This window comes from Cherax quadricarinatus, chromosome 100, assembly GCF_038502225.1.
Source record: "Cherax quadricarinatus isolate ZL_2023a chromosome 100, ASM3850222v1, whole genome shotgun sequence".
Lineage (NCBI taxonomy): Eukaryota > Metazoa > Arthropoda > Malacostraca > Decapoda > Parastacidae > Cherax > Cherax quadricarinatus.
In genome coordinates, this window is record NC_091391.1 from 651,936 (window position 1) to 662,501 (window position 10,566).

The 10,566-nt window shown below is 48.7% G+C and overlaps 1 protein-coding gene across 6 annotated transcripts in view; it reads left to right on the top strand.

The window, feature by feature from the left end:
• The window catches only part of FucTA (glycoprotein 3-alpha-L-fucosyltransferase A), a 283,837-nt gene that overhangs the window by 128,619 nt on the left and 144,652 nt on the right, over nt 1–10,566 (top strand). For all 6 annotated transcript variants that reach the window (XM_070079550.1, XM_070079551.1, XM_070079553.1 and 3 more), the window contains one exon: nt 4,342–5,496. In XM_070079550.1, the coding sequence (XP_069935651.1) occupies nt 4,342–5,496 (1,155 nt within the window). The remainder of the gene's footprint in view (nt 1–4,341; nt 5,497–10,566) is intronic.

Genomic DNA, 10,566 nt, shown 5'->3' on the forward strand with positions numbered 1-10,566 from the left:
GAGAGAGGGAGATAGAGGCTCCAAGACTGGTGAGGGGGCTCCAACACTGGTAAGGAAGTTAGATAGGGGCTCCAACACTGGTAAGGAAGTTAGATAGGGGCTCCAACACTGGTGAGGGGGGAGATAGTGGCTCCAACACTGGTGAGGAAGTTAGATAGGGGCTCCAACACTGGTGAGGGAGGGAGATAGGGGCTCCAATACTGGTGAGGAAGTTAGGGGCTCCAACACTGGTGAGGGGGAGATAGGGGCTCCAACACTGGTGAGGGAGAGAGATAGGGACTCCAACACTGGTGAGGGGGGGAGATAGGGACTCCAACACTGGTGAGGAAGTTAGATAGGGACTCCAACACTGGTGAGGAAGTTAGATAGGGACTCCAACACTGGTGAGGGAGGGAGATAGGGGCTCCAACACTGGTGAGGGTGTGAGGGAGGTTCCTACACCACAGAGGATCAATACACAGGATGTGGAGAGACGCAGCAGCAGCTGCTGGAGGAGAAACTGACTGAACACTTCCTGCCTCTCCTGTATACCTACAACAGTAATAATGAGTGTTGAAAGGCATGGTTAACAATAGAAGAAGGGTGGTAGAGGGTTATGTAGGAGAGGTGAGGTAGGTATTGTATGGGGTAGTGACACACACATGTCCTGGAGTAGGGAGCACCTACTCCAGGAGGCAGTGTTTAAGAATATTGCTGGCTGATATTGGTTCGGTTTACTGTACCTGCCAATAGGTAATCACCTGGATGGAGAGCCCAACAGTGTGTGGGAGGGGTGGGGAAGATTTGTAGGTGTAGTGGACGTGTTGGATAGTCATTTAGGATAGTTAATGTGTAGTAGATAGAAGGTAGATGGTAGAAGATAGGTTAGTGTTGTCTTAATGTATCGTGGGCAGGAGGATGGGGTCAGGATAGGCAGGAGGATGGGGTCAGGATAGGCAGGAGGATGGGGCCAGGATAGACAGGAGGATGGGGTCAGGATAGGCAGGAGGATGGGGTCAGGATAGGCAGGAGGATGGGGTCAGGATAGGCAGGAGGATGGGGTCAGGATAGGCAGGAGGATGGGGTCAGGATAGACAGGAGGATGGGGTCAGGATAGGCAGGAGGATGGGGCCAGGATAGACAGAAGGATGGGGTCAGGATAGGCAGGAGGATGGGGCCAGGATAGACAGGAGAATGGGGTCAGGATAGGCAGGAGGATGGGGTCAGGATAGGCAGGAGGATGGGAGGGCACCAGGGAAGAATGATGCGACATCTTTTGTCAGTAAGGATGCTGGTGATGGGAGATGACAATGGGAGCATCGACCTTGTGGATTGACACATTCTTAATCCCCATCCACGCACGCACGCACGCAAGTGAACGACCTCTTTGACAAGAAACTGATTCCTTTGGGAGATGTTGGAATGTTCATCTTAGATGGTTGACTGTGGCTTGTCAAGGATGGTGGCTTGTCAAGGATGGTGGCTTGTCAAGGATGGTGGCTTGTCAAGGATGGTGGCTTGTCAACTCATCTCCAGGAGCTGACATATACGTCATCTCCAGGAGCTGACATGTACGTCATTTCCAGGAGCTGACATGTACGTCATCTCCAGGAGCTGATATGTACGTCATCTCCAGGAGCTGATATGTACGTCATCTCCAGGAGCTGATATGTACCTCGTCTCCAGGAGCTGACATGTACCTCATCTCCAGGAGCTGACATGTACCTCATCTCCAGGAGCTGACATGTACCTCATCTCCAGGAGCTGACATGTACGTCATCTCCAGGAGCTGACATGTACGTCATCTCCAGGAGCTGACATGTACGTCATCTCCAGGAGCTGACATGTACGTCATCTCCAGGAGTTGACATGTACGTCATCTCCAGGAGCTGACATGTACCTCATCTCCAGGAGCTGACATGTACGTCATCTCCAGGAGCTGACATGTACCTCGTCTCCAGGAGCTGACATGTACCTCATCTCCAGGAGCTGACATGTACCTCATCTCCAGGAGCTGACATGTACGTCATCTCCAGGAGCTGACATGTACGTCATTTCCAGGAGCTGACATGTACGTCATTTCCAGGAGCTGACATGTACGTCATCTCCAGGAGCTGACATGTACCTCATCTCCAGGAGCTGACATGTACGTCATCTCCAGGAGCTGACATGTACGTCATCTCCAGGAGCTGACATGTACGTCATCTCCAGGAGCTGACATGTACGTCATCTCCAGGAGCTGACATGTACGTCATCTCCAGGAGCTGACATGTACGTCATCTCCAGGGGCTGACATGTACCTCATCTCCAGGAGCTGACATGTACGTCATCTCCAGGAGCTGACATGTACGTCATCTCCAGGAGCTGACATGTACGTCATCTCCAGGAGCTGACATATACGTCATCTCCAGGAGCTGACATATACGTCATCTCCAGGAGCTGACATGTACCTCATCTCCAGGGGCTGACATGTACCTCATCTCCAGGAGCTGACATATACGTCATCTCCAGGAGCTGACATGTACCTCATCTCCAGGGGCTGACATGTACCTCATCTCCAGGAGCTGACATGTACTTCCCATCTAACGTAATACGAAATTGATGTTATGCAGATTGCAGATATGTTAAATATACTTTCCCATTGTACCTGAGGATTCGGATATACTAGCCATGCTCCACTGGTAGGAGTTAGACAGGAGCGTGGCTGCTAGATCCGCTTTTCATCCTCTCTCTCCCTGCAACGCTCCTCACACCAGTCTGTCTAAGGATTCCACTTACGACTGGAACATTATTATCTTCTTGAGCTCCTTCCAGTCACAGTTGTTCCAGCTCTCCCTGGATCTTCGTCGTGAGGATTCTACTTACGACTGGAACATTATTATCTTCTTGAGCTCCTTCCAGTCACAGTTGTTCCAGTTAACCCTGGATCTTCGTCGTGAGGATTCCACTTACCCCTGGAACATTATTATCTTCTTGAGCTCCTTCCAGTCACAGTTGTTCCAGTTAACCCTGGATCTTCGTCGTGAGGATTCCACTTACCACTGGAACATTATTATCTTCTTGAGCTCCTTCCAGTCACAGTTGTTCCAGTTATCCCTGGATCTTCGTCGTGAGGATTCCACTTACCACTGGAACATTATTATCTTCTTGAGCTCCTTCCAGTCACAGTTGTTCCAGTTATCTCTGGATCTTAGTCGTGAGGATTCCACTTATCACTGGAACATTATTATCTTCTTGAGCTCCTTCCAGTCACAGTTGTTCCAGTTAACCCTGGATCTTCGTCGTGAGGATTCCACTTACGACTGGAACATTATTATCTTCTTGAGCTCCTTCCAGTCACAGTTGTTCCAGTTAACCCTGGATCTTCGTCGTGAGGATTCCACTTACGACTGGAACATTATTATCTTCTTGAGCTGCTTCCAGTCACAGTTGTTCCACTTAACCCTGGATCTTCGTCGTGAGGATTCCACTTACCACTGGAACATTATTATCTTCTTGAGCTCCTTCCAGTCACAGTTGTTCCAGTTATCCCTGGATCTTCGTCGTGAGGAATCCACTCATAGGGAGGGAGAAGGTTAGGGGGATGAAGGATGGTGGAGGGATAGAGGAAGAGGTTAGAAAGGTGTGTTGGGGTTGGAATTGTCAAGAGGATGACAGGACACTCTGGCTTAGGTTGAGTCTATTATAGGTAATAGACAGAGGAATTATATGTAATGAGGTACCAGGAGGAACAATTGGAAATATACTCTTGGTCAAATAAACAGAGAGGAAGAAATGAAGATCAGGGGAAGATAGTGTTTGTAATTCACTGTTTAGGTGTGTTGGTCATCTACTGTCACCCTATTGTTGACTGTACCTCTCACCTGGCTAGTCTCTCTCTCTCTGTCTCTCTCTGTCTCTCTCTCTCTGTCTCTCTCTCTCTGTCTCTCTCTCTCTGTCTCTCTCTCTCTGTCTCTCTCTCTCTCTCTCTCTCTCTCTCTCTCTCTCTCTCTCTCTCTCTCTCTCTCTGTGTGTGTGTGTGTGTGTAAATCTCCATGTGTACATGCACTTCCCCTCAGTGTACACATTCGTACATTCTGATATGCTCAATAATTACCCATATGGAGACGGAGACTCGGAAGGTTGATTAATCTGTATATTTCGGCCCTTTTCTGGGGTCCTCTTCAGCAGATCTGCTGAAGAGGACCCCAGAAGGGAGTCGAAATTTACAGATCAGTCAACCTCCTGTGTTTTTGTGGGTTATTATTCAATATTGACAATTGTTGATTGTATTCTGATATATACATCAGAGTGTATAATTTATTGGGTGTATTTGTGTTGATGGTTGCACGAGTACTAACAGTGTTGCTCTTGTTGTTGCAGCGGTGCCGGTGATGGGAGGGTAGGAGGCAGGATGCCCAGGGTATCACTACGTAGAGGTCTGCTATACCTGTCAGCCGCTACCACCTTCTCCCTGCTGCTGGTATCTGTACATCAGCCAGGTGGCACCTGGCTGACTTCGCCAGGTTCCTCGGCCATCACCTTGCGTCGCACGCCGCACCTCGACCACCCAGTTATTGAGGTGGTAGACGATGGGGCAAGTGGTGCCCGCCCTGTTGAGGGCGGTCAGGGTGGAGACACCTACCAAAGGGTGCCACCCACCGCCCCACGACCACAGCCATTACCAAATGTCACCTTAACTACAGTACCTCCGAGTCATCGACTCTGGTTCCTGAAGGGTGGAGAGTTGAGACCTGAGGTTCCTGTCGATGCTGAGCAGTGGGTGAGACGGGAGAAACTATGGCCTGATGAAGATCCTAACGATCGTATTGTGGAGCAGCTGATGTTTCGCCCACCGCCCCCCCTCATGCTAGAAGACCACCCTGACCCCGCAGCTTCAGACAAGGCGCTCCCCTATTTTAAGAAAATCCTTATGTACAATGGAATGAACTCGTGGGGACTGCGTGCTGGACGGGGGCAGTTCCTGAAGTTAAAATGTCCGGTGGACACGTGTGTTCTGACGGGTAGCAGGTCAGAACTAACGTCGGCTGATGCTATCATGTTCAAGGATCACTTCAGCATGCCTCCACACAGCCGTGACCTGCGCCAGGTGTGGGTCATGTTTATGCTGGAGTGTCCACTACACACCCAACACTTCACTAATAAAAATGTCTTCAACTGGACTGCTACCTACCGTCACGATTCCGACATTGTGGCCCCCTACGAGAAATGGATTTACTACGATAACGCCATCTACCAGAAACCACAGGAGATCAACTACGCAGCCAACAAGACCAAACAAGTGGCGTGGTTTGTATCCAACTGTGGCGCTCGCAACAACCGCTTGCAGTACGCCAAGGAACTAGGCAAGTATATTGGTGTGGATATCTTCGGTGCTTGTGGCACCAAGCGATGCCCCAGGTCCAACTCTGCCAAGTGTTTTGAAATGCTCAACAAAGATTACAAATTCTACCTGGCCTTTGAGAACTCGAACTGCCGTGACTACATCACTGAGAAATTCTTCGTTAATGGCTTGAGGTGAGTTGCAGTGTTCTTCTCCTGTGTGGTTACTGTTTGTGTGTGTGTGTGTGTGTGTGTGTGTGTGTGTGTGTGTGGCCTACCACATGTGCTTGTGTCACCCTCTAAGTTTGTGCCAATTTTCCAAGGACTGTCATGTGTTAGGAAGATAATTGAGAGAGGAATGCATTTTAACAATAACGTGTAGTGAAGGAGGGTAGGTTGCGTTGGGCACTGTGGCACGGTTTATAGCCACTCTGAGTAACCTTAGGTGATTGGTGGAGGCCAAAGAGGTGGTCGTGAGTGCCACAGTGGTGGGTGATGTTGAGTGCTAGGCACTAGTAGGTGCCATAACTGTGTTTGAGACAGATACTGCACCACCATCACTCTTCCAGCAGGATTTTGTCTGTGTCTCAGGGATAGTCTTTACTGAGGGCTCAAAGAGCGTTGGATGGCTCTGCTGTGAGCGCCTGTGAACACTTAACCGAGGGAGTTCACTGTGCAGGTCAAAGCTTTGTTCACTCCTGCTGTTTTCTTTCTATGGATAACTGTTACAGATCTCAGTACACTGTTTACACTGATTCAGTGTACTCTGACTGCTCTGTCTCGATATGATTCAGTGTACTCTGACTGCTCTGTCTCGATATGATTCAGTGTACTCTGACTGCTCTGTCTCGATATGATTCAGTGTACTCTGCTCTGTCTCGGTATGATTCAGTGTACTCTGCTCTGTCTCGATATGATTCAGTGTACTCTGCTCTGTCTCGGTATGATTCAGTGTACTCTGACTGCTGTCTCGATATGATTCAGTGTACTCCGACTGCTCGGTCTCGATATGATTCAGTGTACTCTGACTGCTCTGTCTCGATATGATTCTGGTCACATAATGATTCAAACGTTCTGGAACTGATTCGCCCGTCACCACGTACACCTCAAGGATGTGGCAGTGTGTTGGTGACCAGGTCACGTTGGTGACCAGGTCATGTTGGTGCCCAGGTCACGTTGATGACAGGTCATGTTGGTGCCTAGGTCATGGTGCCCAGGTGACGTTGATGACAGGTCATGTTGGTGCCTAGGTCATGGTGCCCAGGTCACGTTGATGACAGGTCATGTTGGTGCCAAGGTCATGGTGCCCAGGTCACGTTGATGACAGGTCAGGTTGGTGCCTAGGTCATGGTGCCCAGGTCACATTGATGACAGGTCATGTTGGTGCCTAGGTCATGGTGCCCAGGTCACGTTGATGACAGGTCATGTTGGTGCCTAGGTCATGGTGCCCAGGTCACGTTGGTGAGTAATCGGCAAAATTTCTCTCTCTGTATCAAACTTCCCACTACTGGAAATAAATCGTACAAAATACCAACAGGATACACAACTCCACTATAATGTGATCCCTTATCAACAACGTTTCGCCCACACAGTGGTCTTTATCAAGCCAGAAAGACGTCTAGCTGAGCGAAGGGTGCTGGAGTATGTAGTGTGGAGAGTCAGGTGGAGAATATTGGATCTGCAAGGTACCATATGTACCTTGTGTCCCACAGTGTTGAGTACCATCTCCAGATACCACTGGTATCTGTCTTGTGAGTGGATGGATCTGCAAGGTACCATAGGTACCTTGTGTCCCACAGTGTTGAGTACCATCTCCAGATACCACTGGTATCTGTCCTGTGAGTGGATGGATCTGCAAGGTACCATAGGTACCTTGTGTCCCACAGTGTTGAGTACCATCTCCAGATACCACTGGTATCTGTCCTTTGAGTGGATGGATCTGCAAGGTACCATAGGTACCTTGTGTCCCACAGTGTTGAGTACCATCTCCAGATACCACTGGTATCAGTCCTGTGAGTGGCCAAGCGTGGTATAAGATACCAGACTCTCTTACATGGTATGGCAAGGTGGTGATATTTGCTTGGTGTCCTGACGTGTATACCTTGTACTCACCTAGTCATGGTTGCAGGGGTCGGGTCATAGCTCCTGGCCCCGCCCGTGTTCACAACCTGTTTCCCACCTTACCAGACTGGGTCACATCCTGGGGAAGAGGCCTAAGGAGCCTCACTGGCAGTAAACCACAGCGGTCGGCCTAAGTTACCCCCTGGGGTACTAACCCTCCCTGGGTTACTAACCCGGATAATGTGCTTGTGGGATACCAGGTCGCTGATAACAAGAGATAACTAGAGTCTATCTACTGTAGTAATTGAAACCTGTACTGTAGAAGGTATCGCACTCTCTTACAAGAGTATGTCGGGGGGGGAAGGTAGTGAATATTGTACTGTTGTGTGTAACAGATATATACCTATGGTGGTTTATACCTTAGATATATACCTTTGGTGGGTTAGATATACCCTTGACGGGTTAGGTATACCTTAGATATATACCTTTGGTGGGTTGCACCTTAGATATATACCTTTGATGAGTTTCCAGAGTTTTCCCATTCTCGTAGCCCTGCCATTAGCCAGTCTTGTCAGGTGCTTGGCTGGTCAACCAGGCTGTTACTGCCTGCGGCCTGCTGGCCCACATGTCCATCACAGGCTGGTTGATCTGGCACTTGGTGGAGGCACTTGTCCAGTTTGGTCTTGAAGACTTCTGCACTTCTTCCAGCAGTGTTTCTGATATATTCTTGCAGAATGTTAAGTAGTCTGGACCCACGGATGTTGATATAGTGTTCTCTTATGTTGACGGTGCTCCTGGACACACGGATGTTGATATAGTGTTCTCTTATGTTGACGGTGCTCCTGGACACACGGATGTTGATATAGTGTTCTCTTATTATGTTGACGGTGCCCCTGCACCCACGGATGTTGATATAGTGTTCTCTTATTATGTTGACGGTGCCCCTGCACCCATGGATGTTGATATAGTGTTCTCTTATTATGTTGACGGTGCCCCTGCACCCACGGATGTTGATATAGTGTTCTCTTATTATGTTGACGGTGCCCCTGCACCCACGGATGTTGATATAGTGTTCTCTTATTATGTTGACGGTGCCCCTGCACCCACGGATGTTGATATAGTGTTCTCTTATTATGTTGACGGTGCCCCTGCACCCACGGATGTTGATATAGTGTTCTCTTATTATGTTGACGGTGCCCCTGCACCCACGGATGTTGATATAGTGTTCTCTTATTATGTTGACGGTGCCCCTGCACCCATGGATGTTGATATAGTGTTCTCTTATTATGTTGACGGTGCCCCTGCACCCACGGATGTTGATATAGTGTTCTCTTATTATGTTGACGGTGCCCCTGCACCCACGGATGTTGATATAGTGTTCTCTTATTATGTTGACGGTGCCCCTGCACCCACGGATGTTGATATAGTGTTCTCTTATTATGTTGACGGTGCCCCTGCACCCACGGATGTTGATATAGTGTTCTCTTATTATGTTGACGGTGCCCCTGCACCCACGGATGTTGATATAGTGTTCTCTTATTATGTTGACGGTGCCCCTGCACCCACGGATGTTGATATAGTGTTCTCTTATGTTGACGGTGCCCCTGCATCCACGGATGTTGATATAGTGTTCTCTTATGTTGACGGTGCCCCTGCATCCACGGATGTTGATATAGTGTTCTCTTATTATGTTGACGGTGCCCCTGCACCCACGGATGTTGATATAGTGTTCTCTTATTATGTTGACGGTGCCCCTGCACCCACGGATGTTGATATAGTGTTCTCTTATTATGTTGACGGTGCCCCTGCACCCACGGATGTTGATATAGTGTTCTCTTATTATGTTGACGGTGCCCCTGCACCCACGGATGTTGATATAGTGTTCTCTTATTATGTTGACGGTGCCCCTGCACCCACGGATGTTGATATAGTGTTCTCTTATTATGTTGACGGTGCCCCTGCACCCACGGATGTTGATATAGTGTTCTCTTATGTTGACGGTGCCCCTGCATCCACGGATGTTGATATAGTGTTCTCTTATGTTGACGGTGCCCCTGCATCCACGGATGTTGATATAGTGTTCTCTTATTATGTTGACGGTGCCCCTGCACCCACGGATGTTGATATAGTGTTCTCTTATTATGTTGACGGTGCCCCTGCACCCACGGATGTTGATATAGTGTTCTCTTATGTTGACGGTGCCCCTGCATCCACGGATGTTGATATAGTGTTCTCTTATGTTGACGGTGCCCCTGCACCCACGGATGTTGATATAGTGTTCTCTTATGTTGACGGTGCCCCTGCATCCACGGATGTTGATATAGTGTTCTCTTATGTTGACGGTGTCCCTGCATCCAGGGATGTTGATATAGTGTTCTCTTATGTTGACGGTGCCCCTGCATCCACGGATTTTGATATAGTGTTCTCTTATGTTGACGGTGCCCCTGCATCCATGGATGTTGATATAGTGTTCTCTTATTATGTTGACGGTGCCCCTGCACCCACGGATGTTGATATAGTGTTCTCTTATTATGTTGACAGTGCCCCTGCACCCATGGATGTTGATATAGTGTTCTCTTATGTTGACGGTGCTCCTGGACCCATGGATGTTGATATAGTGTTCTCTTATGTTGACGGTGCTCCTGCACCCATGGATGTTGATATAGTGTTCTCTTATGTTGACGGTGCTCCTGCACCCATGGATGTTGATATAGTGTTCTCTTATGTTGACGGTGCTCCTGGACCCATGGATGTTGATAGTGTTCTCTTATGTTGACGGTGCTCCTGCAATCATGGATGTTGATATAGTGTTCTCTTATGTTGACGGTGCTCCTGCACCCATGGATGTTGATATAGTGTTCTCTTATGTTGACGGTGCTCCTGCACCCATGGATGTTGATATAGTGTTCTCTTATGTTGACGGTGCTCCTGCACCCATGGATGTTGATATAGTGTTCTCTTATGTTGACGGTGCCCCTGGACCCATGGATGTTGATATAGTGTTCTCTTATGTTGACGGTGCCCCTGCACCCACGGATGTTGATATAGTGTTCTCTTATGTTGACGGTGCCCCTGCACCCATGGATGTTGATATAGTGTTCTCTTATGTTGACGGTGCCCCTGGACCCATGGATGTTGATATAGTGTTCTCTTATGTTGACGGTGCCCCTGGACCCATGGATGTTGATATAGTGTTCTCTTATT